The sequence below is a fragment of the Mustela putorius genome, unplaced genomic scaffold (assembly GCF_011764305.1).
Source record: "Mustela putorius furo isolate JIRA1106 unplaced genomic scaffold, ASM1176430v1.1 tig00000580_pilon_pilon_pilon, whole genome shotgun sequence".
In the NCBI taxonomy this organism is placed as follows: domain Eukaryota; kingdom Metazoa; phylum Chordata; class Mammalia; order Carnivora; family Mustelidae; genus Mustela; species Mustela putorius.
Window position 1 is genome coordinate 427191 of NW_025421423.1, and position 13744 is coordinate 440934.

General features: G+C 54.3%; 1 protein-coding gene across 4 annotated transcripts in view; it reads right to left on the minus strand.

Annotated features, from left to right (window-relative positions):
* TLN1 (talin 1) overlaps positions 1-13744 on the minus strand; it is a 32881-nt gene continuing 19137 nt past the window's right edge. For all 4 annotated transcript variants that reach the window (XM_045081564.1, XM_013053746.2, XM_004747552.3 and 1 more), the window contains 30 exons: positions 13362-13481; positions 12962-13159; positions 12619-12758; positions 12324-12417; positions 12130-12219; positions 11894-12016; positions 10416-10559; positions 9796-9957; positions 9424-9564; positions 9149-9330; positions 8820-8952; positions 8514-8615; positions 8255-8425; positions 8003-8152; positions 7794-7895; positions 7595-7714; positions 6707-6853; positions 6370-6536; positions 6076-6259; positions 5856-5981; positions 5638-5754; positions 2813-2998; positions 2571-2678; positions 1982-2087; positions 1644-1768; positions 1419-1544; positions 1229-1291; positions 946-1128; positions 679-807; positions 1-574 (listed from right to left, as the gene is read on the minus strand). In XM_045081564.1, coding sequence (XP_044937499.1) covers positions 449-574; positions 679-807; positions 946-1128; positions 1229-1291; positions 1419-1544; positions 1644-1768; positions 1982-2087; positions 2571-2678; positions 2813-2998; positions 5638-5754; positions 5856-5981; positions 6076-6259; positions 6370-6536; positions 6707-6853; positions 7595-7714; positions 7794-7895; positions 8003-8152; positions 8255-8425; positions 8514-8615; positions 8820-8952; positions 9149-9330; positions 9424-9564; positions 9796-9957; positions 10416-10559; positions 11894-12016; positions 12130-12219; positions 12324-12417; positions 12619-12758; positions 12962-13159; positions 13362-13481 — 4065 coding nt within the window. In that variant the 3' untranslated portion in view covers positions 1-448. The remainder of the gene's footprint in view (positions 575-678; positions 808-945; positions 1129-1228; positions 1292-1418; positions 1545-1643; positions 1769-1981; positions 2088-2570; positions 2679-2812; positions 2999-5637; positions 5755-5855; positions 5982-6075; positions 6260-6369; positions 6537-6706; positions 6854-7594; positions 7715-7793; positions 7896-8002; positions 8153-8254; positions 8426-8513; positions 8616-8819; positions 8953-9148; positions 9331-9423; positions 9565-9795; positions 9958-10415; positions 10560-11893; positions 12017-12129; positions 12220-12323; positions 12418-12618; positions 12759-12961; positions 13160-13361; positions 13482-13744) is intronic.

The following is a 13744-nucleotide window of genomic DNA, read 5'->3' on the forward strand; positions in this document are numbered from 1 at the left end:
TCGCAGGAAGAATCACCTTTATTGGAGCATGACCTTTTTGGGGCTTACAACCCCGTGGCCCCCAACGTAGCTGGGGGTGGGGGCAGACAGTATCAAAAAAGGAGGAGGAGAGCCAAGGCTGTGGGGACTGGCTGGCAGCTGTTGGCAGGGTGGAGCGGGCAGGAGCCCTGGCAGGTTCAGACTGAGGTATAGCGGCGTTAATACTCTTGGAGCGTTAATACTCTAGGGAGGGGCAGGCACTTAGGGGGCCCTAAGGCATGAATGAAGGCACTTGGAATCAGGGACGGGACAGGGGATGTGCAGCGGGACTGGGTGGACCAGGCCCAGGGTTTGGCAGGCACTTTGGGGAGTGCTGGGGTTGGGCGGGTGGGGCCCGACAGCCCAGAAGGCTTTGGTAGTGGCAGGCACAGTCTCTGGGCTGGGTCTGCATTAAACAGAAGCGGCTGCCCTAGTGCTCGTCCCGAAGCTCTGAAGGCAGGAACTTATACTGTTGTTGCCGAATCTGTGCCAGCTTCTTCCGCGCCTCTTCTAGCTCTCGTTCCTTCCGAAGCATCTCTTCCTGTGCGGCAATGATCTGAGGGATGGAGAGCAGGGGCTTGGTTTAGAAGTCTGTGCCTTAGGGTGTGGGGTCGCTGGGGCCCTGGTAGTGTCCTGTGGAGGGTCTAGGGCAAAGCTCACCTGGGCAATGCCTCCAACCATCTTCTCCTTCACCACCACTGTCTCATTCTCTTGGTCTTCAAAGGCTGCGGCCTTCTGTGCTGCCTTCACCAGGTTATCCGAGGCTCGCTTCACTGCATTGCCGGCAGCCTATGCAGAAAGAAGGCAGCAGGAGGTCGGGAACTCAGCTGAGTGAGTCGCCCCACTCCCTCACAGAGAAGCACATGTCGGGGTAACAGTTTAAAGCAGCACAGCCCAAGGTACCATCAGATGGTCAGGGTTCCTCACCTGAAGTCGTTTCATTGCCTCCGAGTCCTGGTCGGCCTTGACCTTGCAGGCCACGAGGAGCTGGGCTGTGGAGGCGGCCACCTGCTTGGCTGAGGAGATGAGCTTCTCCTGGCTGGCGTGGCCTTGTACAGCCGCATTGGCGGCTTCACACAGATTGTTGGTGGCTGCAGCCACCATCCGGGCCTGAGGTGAGGAGGATTAGATTAGAATATGCCTCTTACCCTGGTCCTTCCCCTCTCCAAGCCCCCCTAGTGGAGGGACCTAGTGGGTGTTGTGTACTCACAGCAGAAATGAGGCCTTGGGACCACTGCCCATCATCCAGTGCATTGGCTGGAATGGCGCCCACCTGTGGAGGAAAGAGGAGGGCCTACTCAGACCTGTGCTCTCCAGGGTGTGTAAAAGCCCCCCATCAACTTGAGGATGGACAGCAAAGTGGCTGCTGGGCCCATTCTCCTTGGCGTCCAAGTACATACCTTCCCTTGGGCCACCAGTTCCCTCTGGGCAGCCGACGCCGCCTTTACCAGGGCACTGGTGGCTGCCGCGATGGACTTGGCAGCTTCTAGTATCTGCTCCTCAAAGTTTAGGGACTCATCTGCCTCCTACAACAGACAGACAAAGGTTGTAGAGAGAGATGCAAAGTGAAGGTGGGGACACTCTGCCAGTAAGAGGGGCAGGAAGAGGGACAGGGGTGGACTGACCTTGGGTTTGGCCCGAGGCTTCAGCTGCTCCAGCTTTTTGGCTGCAGCCTCAATGGCGGCCGCAGCTCCCAGGAGCTCATTCTCAGCGATGACTGTGGGGTCCTCTGGGTCCACCCATTCTGTTCCTAGTGGGGTGAAGGGAGGAAGAAAAGGGTTAAGGCAGAGCAGGGAGGTCAGGAGCACTGGGCAACGTCGTTAGTATCACGAGCCCCTGGCACCTGTGGGGACTGTGGGCAGAGGCCAGCTCAGAGCAGCCCAAGCAGGAGGCAGAGATCTCCTTATGACAAGGGTGTCCTCTACCCCCCCACCCCCCGCCCCCACCTCTGGTCACTGCTTACCCTTCATGGCCTCTGCAGCCTGGATGAGCTCAGTGACTGAACCAGCCACACGCTTTGAGTGTCCCGTCAACTGCTGCTTCAGTTCTGGGCTTGGCTTCTGTAGAGTCTGGGGAAGAGGGGCCAGGGAGCAGGAAGCATCAGATCTTAGCTTCTACGAGGGCTAAGAAACAGCCCAACCGTGACCCCCACCCCCAGCCGGGACGGCTCACTACAGCCCTCAAACCCTAAGCAGCCCCACACTGCACACGTGGTGAAGACCATGGGGTGGTGTGTCACTCACCGGCTGACAAGGAGCAAGGAGAATCATGAAATGAGAAAGAAGAGACGACGAAGGTAGAGAAGGGGGCATTCAGGAGGGAAGAGAGGAGATAAGAGAAATGAAAAAGAAGAGGTGAGCAGGAAAACCAAAGATGCTAAGAATGATGGGACCCCAGTGGAAGGGAGGCTTGGGAATGAGAACAGATTTGGGAAATAGAAAGTGGGGTGGGAAGATGTGAACGAACAAATCAAGAACTGGGTGAGAAGCACACAGGGAGAGGACCGTATTCAGGGAAGCTGGTGGGAAGCAGAACACACCCGCCTTCCTTACCAGCAGCACGTGGTCCAGCAGCTCCAGGTAGCCGTTGGCACACTCCCGGCCATAGTGCAGGGCCCGAAGCCGCACATCAGGGGCCACTTCTGGGTGGTAAGCTGCTTCCTAACCCACAGAGTTAGCGTTAGGATCCCAAAGAGCTCCAGGCCCCCAGAGCCCCTCCCCTTTCTCCCCTCCCATGCTCTGCCCTAAAGCTGCCACACTGCCTCAGACTTCCACCTTGCTATCGGGGTTTCTACCTTGCAAGCCCGAAGCATATCTGCGATAGCGCGACGACTCAGATTAGCTGTGGCAATGACGTCCTCCTGGCGACAGGAGTTGCCAGCCGCAACAGCCTTGGCTGTTGCCATGGTGATACCCTTGGTCATGCGAATAAAATCTTCTGGGGTGGAGGTCTTGGCAGGTGGCTCTGGGGAACAGAAGACCTGTTGGGGGTCGAACAAGAAGAAAAATTATACAGTGAGTGAGACTTAAGACAGTGTAGCCCTCTACTTATATAATCTGGTCCATTCATCCACAGAATTGGTAACAGGCATTCACTGAGTACTTACTGTATATCAGGTCCTTGGAGGAGTTCACACATCATAGTTAATGTAAGACTGCTGAGTCATTTCTGACCGAAGTGATTGGGGAGAGTTTATTTGTTTGAAATTTAAACAAATTAAATTTGTTTGAACTGGCTCTTTATTCCTAAACTATAGAGAAGCCTTGAAGGGGGTGAGTGGCAGAGGTGGGGCAAGGGGCTGGGTCTTAAGAGACCTAGATAACAGGCGGGCATTTTCGGTAGACAGGGGGCCACGAATAACAGGATGTCAAGTGAGAGAGTATCAAGAAATGTTCTAGAATTATAGGGATGGTGGAGAAAAGGTTGTTGGGGCCTTGACTATTGGACCAAGAACCTTAGAATTTTACATAATAAGTAAAAAAAATATTTTGATGCACGTATTTATCTAGCAAATTATTACAAGTTAGCAGGTGGTAGATTCTGTGTGAGGTGCTAGGAGTGTAGTGAGGAATAGATGAGACAAGGCCCTTGTTCTCATGAAGTTTACACTATTGTTTTCAACAGACAGTAAACAGGTAAACAAGCAGAAAAATGAAAGACTAAGCGGGACTGTGAAGGAAAAAAAGAGAGTGCTGTGCTGAGAAATAAAAATGTGGTCCATAAATAAATAAAATTTCTCTTAAAAAAAAAATAGGTGGCTCGGTGGGTTAAGTGCCTTCCTTCAGCTCAGGTCATGATCCTTGGGTCTTGGGACTGAGTCCTGCATTGGGCTTCCTGCTCAGTGGAGAATATGCTTTTCTCTCTGCCTGCCATTCCCTCTGCTTGTGCTTTCCCTCTCTCTGGCAAATAAATAAATAAAACTTTAAAAAAAAAGAAAAAGAAAAATCAGATCCTTTCTCAGACAGGTGGCTGGGGAAGCCTCTCTGAGGAAAGAGCTTTTTTAGATTTTAAGATTTTATTTTTTTTAAAGTAATCTCTACACCCAAAGTGGGGCTCGAACTCATAGCCCTGAAATCAAGCGTTGCATGTTCCACCGATTGAGCCAGCCAGGCGCCTCTAAGGAGAGGACATTTAAGCTGCAGCCTGAAGGACTGGAAGAAGCCAGATATTCAAAAAGCTGGAGTAAAGCAAGTGCAAGGGCCTGCAGCAGGCAGGGAGGGACAGAGTGCAGGGACTGGGGCTTTGCAAGGGGGAGGGCGGGATGAGCAGATGGGGGAGGTTGGAAGGAGCTATCGGGCTTGGAAGGCAATGGTAAGGAGTGTGGATTTTGCCTTAGACACCAGGACACTCACTAAAGAGTTTTAAACAGTGAAGTGACATAACTTGGTTTACATTCTAAGGCTCTTGTGTACAGAGAGCACATCAGAGGGGTGAGGGAGGGGGCGGAGCAGATGGAGGCTGTGGTGTAAATATACCAAAGGACTGGTGATGGTCTGGACAGGTGGAGGTGGTGGGGATGGGGAAAAGAGAAAATGAGAGCCACTGGGAGGGAGTGCTGACACGTCCTGGCAATGCACTTAGATGTGAGCAACGAGAGAAAAATGACCATTACAGCTATATTCCTGCCTTTAGGATCTGAGTTATTAAAATGTGCCACTGACCGAGAAGGGAAAGGCGAGAGAATGATCAGGTTTGGGAGGCAAAAGTTAAGAGTTTTAGTTTGGGCATTGCCAAAGACCGTATCAGAAAGGTGAATTCAGAAATGAGCGAGATGCGAATGGCAGCGAAGGCTAGCAGAGTCCCAAGCAGAAAACCCGCAGCAGTCACAGTGAGGGAGAGTGGGTGAGAATCCCAACCACGGTGCCCACAGCGGGGACAGGAAAGGAGGGCGCTGGGAGGACAAGCAATGGTCCAGATCGGGGAATGAGACCAGGAAGTTGCAGGTGACTGAAGGGACTCTGCACAGCTGGAGGTTGGCTACCTCTGAAAGAGGAAGTGGCTTGCTGGCCAGAAGTGGGGGAGGCCTGGCATTCGGTGGTCCATCAGGCAGCAGATAATAACTAAACTCAGAACTGAAGTCAACTTGCTAGAGAATGCCCGTGGAAGTGGTTAAACTTGCCAAAGTAGAGGACAGAGAAAGCAGGTGATCTGCACCAGTTTGGGCCAGCCTTGGCGCGTGCTAGGCTGAAGGTGACTGGCTGATGCCATGGAAGATGTGCTGGAGAAGTGAGACAAAAGCTGCTGTCAGGAGACCCGAGGAAGAGAAAATTCCAGAGAGGCTTGTTCACCAAGTCAGATGATTTTGAAATGTCTGAAGAAGATGACGGCCAAGAAGAGGCCACTGAATGTGGCAGTTTGGAGGACCCAGGTGGCGGGGAAAGCAGGAGGGTGGGAGAAGGCAGGTGTTAAATGCTAACAACTGAGAAGCAGGCGAGGAGGGGACAGACATCAGCGCAGCTCATTTAAGTGTAGCAAAAAAAAAAAAAAAAAAGTGTGGCAGTGCGCGAGGAGAATGAGTGTGACTGTTTACATGTCTGTGGAAATATGTGAAATACAGATTCACAGTGTGTCACAATCCCTCTCAGACCCAAGTCCCTGGTGCCCCAGACCCTCGCTCACCGCCAGCTCCTGCCGTATGTGTTCTGTGGTTGCCTCCAGGGCCCGTGTGCCTTTGGTGGCCTCATCTTCCACGGCTTTCACGGTCTTGAGCAGCGATGTCACATTGGTCACCATCACCTGTGGGCATCCGAGGTGTTGGACAGGGGGTCATGTTAAGGAAGTGGAGGCAGCACAGCCAGCCGCCCCCACTCCTGATATTGCGCTCCTTCCCCTCCAACCTTGGCCGAGTTCTTGAGCTGCCACACAGCAGGGTCGTCCCCAACTTTGCCCGCTGCAGCCTTTGTTGCACTGATGAGGTCTCCCAGGGCTTTGGCCACATCTTTCACTGCATTGATCAGCACCACCTGCACGAGAGAGCAGAGGCTCCGGTCTGTGGGAAGGAACGGGCGAACAGGTGGTGACTGGGTCTGGCCAGAAGTAGGGGCGTCAGGTGGATACCTGAGTCTCAGGGTCCTCGGCTCCCAAGCTGGCTGCGCCCAGCTTGACCACGTCGGCGAGGCGGGTGATGGTGGCCACAGAGGACTGGGCAGCCTGTGCTAACTTCTCCTGGCTCCCGGCCGCGTTCTGCACCAGGACCTTGGTGTCTTCTACCAACACCTTTGCAGTCTTCAGAATGCCCTCCCTGAGGGAGGGCCCAACTCAGTCAGCCCTTCACAGACCTCCCCTAGCTCCTCCAGCCTCTTCTGGCCCCACAACCCACCCTGCATCTGGGAGGCCCAGTTCCCTCCTCACCGGTGGTCAGCGAAAGTCTCGGCTCCCTCACGATTGAGGGTGCCAGCGGTAGCGAACATGATGGTAGTGTCGAGGTCAGCGATGATGCCGGACACTGCGCTGGCGGCCGTGATGCAGGCCTGTGTGCCCCGATTCCCGGCCTGGAGTGCAGCCAGCACGTGGGAGACCTGGGGGAGGAAAGGAACATGGTGACTCTAGTCAGTGCCTTATGGAAGAGGAAGGTCATTGGTGCTGGGGAGATGGGATGGAGGAGGGGGCTGGGAAAATAGGAAGAGGATGGGAAGGGTCACAGGGTTGGGGAGCCAGGGCCCCAGTCCACAGTGATGAGCTCAGTCACCTTCTCGGAGACTCTCCGGGCACACTCTATGAGCTCCTTCTTGGTGTAGGCGTCGCTGGGGCTGCACTGCAGGGCGCCTGCCTTGGTAACCAGAGCGGCACAACCGTGCCCCAGCTCCTGCACACGGTGCTTGATGTGGGCACCTATCTGTGGGCGGATGGGAAAGGGAGAGGGGCTTTACAAAAAGCACTCAGGGACCTCCATTGTGCTTGGAGGAGTCACGAAGGACCTAGCAGAACATGCATCGTAGACGAAAAGGGCAGTGAGAAAAAGTGCCCAGCACGCAGATTTCCTGTTTCATATCCTTCAGGCAGGAGGTCACCTCCTACACATGGAAAATAATAGCATGTAGGCACCAACTGGTGAGGATTATGTTAAGCACAGTGAGGAGGTGGGGAAGAAGCACTTTATGCTGGGGTATTTGAATCAGAGGGCCACGGATTACAATTTGGCCTGGATGTGGAGGGGTATGAGTCTGGGGATTAGGTGTGGTAGTAAGATCCAATTACTTGCTTTCTTGGAAAGCCGGGAGCTTAGGGAAGGAAGAACTTCATGGGCCTGCAACAGGGAAGAACTAAGAGGAGATTACAGACCTGCAGAATAGCAGAGAAGCAGCCACAGTCCCAGAGGGATGTTGGCAGACCAGGAAAGCTCTAGATTGTCGGCTGTCTCCTCTACCCCTGTGACTTTGATCCTGTCCCTACACGATCCCTGATCACTCTTTAGCAGAGTGGCCCTGAGGGGATGTTCCCCTTTCTTAAAGGCGGCTAGACAGAATAAGGGTGGGATGACCCCAGAGGCTGACCTGATGGGGACAAGGGGCCTGCCACTGGGATTTTCTACGAGGGGCAGGGGGCAGGCCTTCATGGCAGCTGCCCCCACGTTTACCTCTTCATTCTCAGCAGCCACAGCTGCAGGCTTGGCCTGGGAGGCCAGGCGGCCATAGTCACTGGTCAGCTGGTTAGCAAGAGGGCCAAGCTCTTCAGGGCTGGTGTTTGACTTGGTTACCTGGTGACAACAGAAGAAGTAAAGTTATGCCTACACTAAGCTCCCCAGGGGTAGCCTTGTTATACTCTCCCAAACTCACCATCTCTTGAACGGTGACAGCAATGGCCTTGGCTGTCCGCACCATAGTTGTCTGGTAATCCACAAAAGAACCTTCTGGTTCACCCATTGGTCCTTCGTCTAGCTGAGGGTTCGGATTAGGGAAGGAGAAAGATTACCAGGGTCTCTGACACTGAGCTCAGGGGCCCTGACTCATGGGGCCTCTGACCACAGGCACCCCAGGACTCTAACCTGGTTGATGGCCTGGGTGATGGAGTCCACCATGCCGCCAACCACCCCAGCAGCGCTGGCTGCCTCATTGAGGGTTGTTGTCAGGTCCTCTACAGCCTCTGTCATCATCTGCACAGCCTCCTCCAGGGCCTCCTGGGTGTGAGCCGCTTGCTGCGGGGGCAGAGCGAGTGAGTGGGGCGGGGGGGGTGGCTATGGTGTTCCTGCTTCTCTGACCTCTTCCTAGTAGCAGCCCCTCCCTCCCACTCCTGGTACCTTGGGGTTCCCGCCAGCCTCCTTGGCTGTGTATAGCAACTGCAAGGCTGACTCGGCCAAGGTTTTAGTCTGGTCCAGGAGCGCCATCTGCTGCGGGTGGCTCAGGGTCTTGGAGGCAGCACCCACCGCAGCCAGGGTGAGAGGCTCAAAGTACTGGGCCATCTGGGACACCTGAGGCGAGGGGTTTGAGTGGAGGTCAGCTGCGCCAGGAACACTCGCTTGCCCTGCCCTGGAACTCCCCACTTGTCTCTCCAGGTACCTTGTGTCCCAGCTGGGAGGCTTCAGCCCGTGCAGCACTGGCCAGTGGCTCGATAAGGTGGGAGATCTCCTGCACTGCAGTGAGCATCTGAGTGTGCAAGGCCTGGGAGAGAAGCGAATTTGAGCCCTGACCGCGACCTGGAACAGGGCCTGCTACTTCTTTCCATACTGAACTCACCCCCCTGGGCACGTTCCTCCCAAACCCTTGACGTCTCTGTGAGGCGCACTCCCGGATTCCCCCATCCTTCTCCAGTCTGCCATCTCTCTTCCCAGAGGCAAGCTTTCGTATAACCCCTTTCCCCCTTACCTCTTGAGAGATTCCCTCCCGGGGAGCAAGCTGTTGGCTGACTGCAGCGAGGGAAGCCTGGTCTAGGTCCCGCAGACAGCTGTTCAGAGCTGCAATGGCTGTCTCGCACTCCAGCTGCCCTGGAGCCTTGTCCCTGTGGACACATCATAGGCTCCCACACCAAGAACAGTCCTTGAAAACAAGGCTAGTCTAGCTTTTCCCATATCCCCCAAATCTTGGACAACAGATCTCCTCCAACACTATCCCATCTAATTGCACTACCCATCCTCCCCGCCAGTCCGCTACTGTGTATGTTCCTGAGTCACGTTGGTTCTCTACCCCTGCAATACCTCATGCTTGTAATGAGCTTCTTGATGGAGTCTGAGACGGTCCGGGAGTGGCCAGCCAGCACCGACCAGCGTGGGGGGTCCCGGGGATTGACTGCAAGTGCCCGGGCTGTCTGGATTAGGCCTCCGGCACTCTCCAGCATTGTTTTGGCAGAGATCACAATGGGCTCCATGGCAGCCCGGCCCTGGGGAGAGAGGAGGCAGGGAGGGGAGTCTCAAGACTCCTGCAAAGATGAGGGGGCAGCCGGCCCATCGGTTCTCCCTTCACACCGCCTCACCTCAGGGCTGATCTGGGCAGGGATGCTGGAGAACTCAGGGTTGGATGCAAAGGCACTCAGATTGTCCACGGCCTCCAACAGAGGGGCTGTTGCTGCTCGGCACTGGGCACGGTTCTCTTCTGTGAAAGCTCCGTCAAGTGCCTGGAAGTAGGAGTGACAGGCCCTCAGGACTGACTGCAGGCAAAGGAGGCAAAGCCCAGCTCTCCTGGGCTGGGGGCATGGGGAGAGGCTGGGGATGACCAGATTGGACACAAAAGGGCTTGGGCTCAGGCAGACAGGCTGTGGCCAAAGGCCTCAGGGACTGATGTAGGGACTAGGGGACAGGAGACAGGACAGGTCAGAGGGAGGCTGGGAATTTCAAAAACTGACAACCTTGATAGTCTTGACAAGATTGGCTGTGCTGTTGGCCACCTCCTTGGCCGACTGTACGAATTGGCGCTTGGCAGTAGGATTGGCGGTTCGAGCAGAGGCCAGGCGGCAGCTGTTACACAACGCAGAGGTGTGCTTGGCCACGATGGTGGCTGCGGAGAGCACCTGTGGAGACAAGACACGTGGCAGAGCCACCCTGAGGGCAGGAAGGAAGTGTACACACCTAGGCGGGAGCCTACTGAGGGCTGGGGGAGGGAGAGCAAGACCTCTGGAAGTCTAATTAGGAAAGACGGAGTCACCTGAGAAGTGAAGATTTGGGAGACAAAGATACCCAAAGATGAACAGGGTGTCGGAAGGGGGAGATGGAAGACAGACACGCTGATGGAGAAGCTGCAGGAGGGTAAGGAAGGGAGTGAACTCAAACAGCTACAGAGAAGTTCTGAACTTAAAAGTAACTAAGAGTGATAAGAAACATGGCAGGAAAAGACAATCACCCCTGGAGAAGCTGTGTGTGGAAGGTCAGAGATGCACCCCCCACATCTCCCACAACTCTCTCGGGCCAGTCCATCCTGGCCAGGCACTGTTTCACAGTCTTGCCCATAGTACCTGCTCCCTTAAGTTACCTGGGCCTGCGTACAGCCAGGCTCCCCCAGACTCTGACAGGCCATCTGAATTGCCTGGTTTGCACGGGCGAACTGCGTGGGCTCCACCAGTCCTTGCTGCCCAGCTTGGCTGTTGGGATCAGAGACCCCCACCAGATATGCAGCCTGGAGAGAGAGAGGGGTGAAGGTGGGGTGAGGAAGAAAGACTGTCTCTCAGTGGACAGCCTAGTGACAGTGGGGACAAAAGAGAGTAGGGATAAGTTTGGTAGCCAGGGTCCTATGTGAGTGGTGGTATATTAACAAATAATAGTAACACTACAAAAAGGGAAAAACCTCTCCTGCTTTGTTAAATGTGTTTGAACATTTCAGAAGGTTAAAAGATTAAAAGAGTAAAAAAGAAAAAAAAGGAAAACCACATTGTAAGGGTTTTGTTTTGTGTTTTTTAAAAGATTTTTCTCATGTATTTGGCAGAGAGAGTCAGAGAGGAACGTAAGCAGAGGCAGAGGCAGAGGGAGAAGCAGGCCTCGATCCCAGGACCCTGGGATCATGACCCAACCCAAAGGCAGATACCCAATGACTGAACCACCCAGGTGCCCCACATGGTAAGGATTTCATTAGACTTCTGTGTAGATGTGTATCTGGGGACCAAAAGGTAAAAAGTACTCCTTACTTAAGTAGAAGTCAAAAAGGTTTGAAAACCACCCTGGCATGCATATACATGTGGCACACACGTAAAGCCCCTCTGCAAGAGTTAAAAACCTGTGCAGGTTGTTAGGGTCACTGTATTTTCAACACCTCCAAGCTTCAGGGATTTGGAGAGGGAGAGGATGGCTATAATGGCTGCCAGTGATTTTTTATGATTAGAAGACCATCAGAAGGTTTGATTTATACTTCAACGCATGGTCACTCTGCTTGTTCCTCTTTATGCTTTTCCAAAAGTAAGTCACACCATATAGAATAGGCCACCCAACAGAACAGGGCAAAGGGAGGTCATGGAGACTGGGGGAGCAGGCCAGAAGGTTTTCAGGAAAACAGTCTGAGATGAACTCTCGAGCCGGTCTGCCTTAAGGGTTCATGTACTAAAAGCAAAATACTCACAGCTAACAGATTATTTTATATTTCATAATTGTATAAAAAGGCAAAGCTAAGTGGTGACTCAATTAACTGGAAATGTAGTCTCTGGTACTAGAGACTGTGAAAAAGGATGTGCATATGCTAATCAGCATATACCAAGAAAGCCAGGGCTGGACAAGGGCCCATGACTGGAGGGTGTCATCATAGCCCAAGGTACCAGGGGTTCAGGGGGAACAGCGACCAGTACTATTGGTACTCTGTGGTTGCTGACAAACATCTCCACTGAGGAGGGGAAAGAAACTCAAGTTTCCACAGAGCTGGTTTTGCATACATCACTTCTTGGTTATCTACAGGAGCGTCAGGCTGTGGAGGAGATGGGGGAGGGAAAGAAGGGGAAGGTTCAGGGACCGTCGCAGGGGAATAACCTGTGCGGCTGCCTCGGTGAAGCCACAGAGGGCCTTGGAGGCTGTGGCGATGGCTTCCCCGAACTCTGGCAAGTTCCCGTTCTTGGCGTTTTGGGAGATGCCAGTCATGGCCTCACCCAGTACCTGAGGAACAGAGGCTGTCAGAAGAGTCTGCCCCTATCCTCAGAGGGGCAGAGGAGCCCGGGTTCACCCCATCTTCCTGCCCTCTGCCCTCCTGGGCCCCTTACTGCATTTACCTTTGAGTTCTCCATCACACTGTCTAGGCAGCCGAAGTAGGACATGTCATTGATGGGCTGGACTGGGTTCTCTAGGAGTTCCCGGACAGTCTGTACAGGGGGAGGACAAAGTAGGACTCAAGACACCTCCTTCCCCGCCTAAACCCAGAATACCTTCCTCAGCCTCCACACCACTCAGCCTGCCAAGTGCTCACCTCCAGTTCCCGCAGGGCATTGTCGCACTCTTTCTGGCCTGGCGCCTGCTGGGTACACATGGTGATGAGCTGGTTGATGCTGTCAGTCACCGCCCTGGGAGGAACAGGAAGTGGAGTGGATGCATGCACAGGTCATCGTAGAGGACCCAGTTTTGGGTCCTCTATGCATGTGAAGTGTCTATTTCTCTTCTGTGTGTAACTACTCCTAAGCTGGGGCTTCTCATGAAATGTTCCCCCCCACCCCCGCCCCAGTCTCTTCAACACTGCAGGGCTGGGCTTCCCAGCTCCTACTTACCGGGCAGCTGCAGCCAGCTGACTCTTGAGGTTGGGGGCAGCAGGGTCTGTGGACAGGGCCTTGGCAGCCAGAAGGAGTTTGCTTGAAGACATAGAGATACCCTTCAAGTTGGACACGACCTGGGCCCGGTCCTCCTGGCTCTGTTGAAGGTGAAAAGGTCAACACATTGTCCAGTCAGTCCTTTCTTATCTGTCTCTAAAGGGGCTCTTCTGTCCCAAACACTCAAATGTTGCTAGAGATTAGGGAGGGGCCGGGGGAGAGGGGAAGGAGGCAGGCAGAGGTCAGGACTGAGTGGTCACGCAGGCACCACTCGGCCCGAGCCAGACCCTGTGCCTTTTCATACCGGGGCCTGTCCAGCCATCTCCACACCAGCTTCCAGGAAGGTGCTGAAGTCCTGTCCAAATCGACCCGAGGCTCGAGCCAAGTCCTGGGGGGTTCCCCGAGATGCCTGTACCAGTTCTGTGGCTGCCTGATTCAGCCCAGCAGCAGCCTCATTCAACCGGCTCTGAGCTTCTTGAAACGTCCCGGTACTGGGGGGAAGCTGCAGGGTCAGAAGGTCAGGAAGTCAGAAGTGAGCATGGGGAACGATGCGAGGGAGAGTTTGGTCAAGGAGTGCTGGGAGGTGGGCACAGAGCCTGCGAGTACTGAAAGAGGGTAAATCTGGGAAGTCAAGGTCAAGGAGAGGTCTAAAGGTTGGGAATTCTTCTGCTCCTACGTGCCCCCCACACCCTTGGTCTTCCTACCGAGTCACTCAGGAGTCGCTTGCTGGCGTCTCCCACTGCTCGCAGGGCATTGTCCACATCTCGCTGGCCAGGCAGGCAGCTGACACAGCGGTTCAGGGCCTGGGTCACTGCTTTAGCCACCTGAGGTGGAAAAGGAGACAGGCGTTGCCAAAATGGAAACAATTTGGGAGAGCCCCTCCTCCACTCATGGGGACATGTTCTACTGCCTCCAAAAGTGAAGAGGAAAGGAAGGGGATGTGCAGCCAAAGGGGCTGAAGTTAAGGTGTCAACTGATAGTGATCAAACTGTCTCGAACCCAGTGTTCAGTGAGGCCCCTGCCTCAGGCTGACTGAGACCCTCCTCCCAATACTGAGGGAAACAATGGAATTCAGACAGGAGTTGTC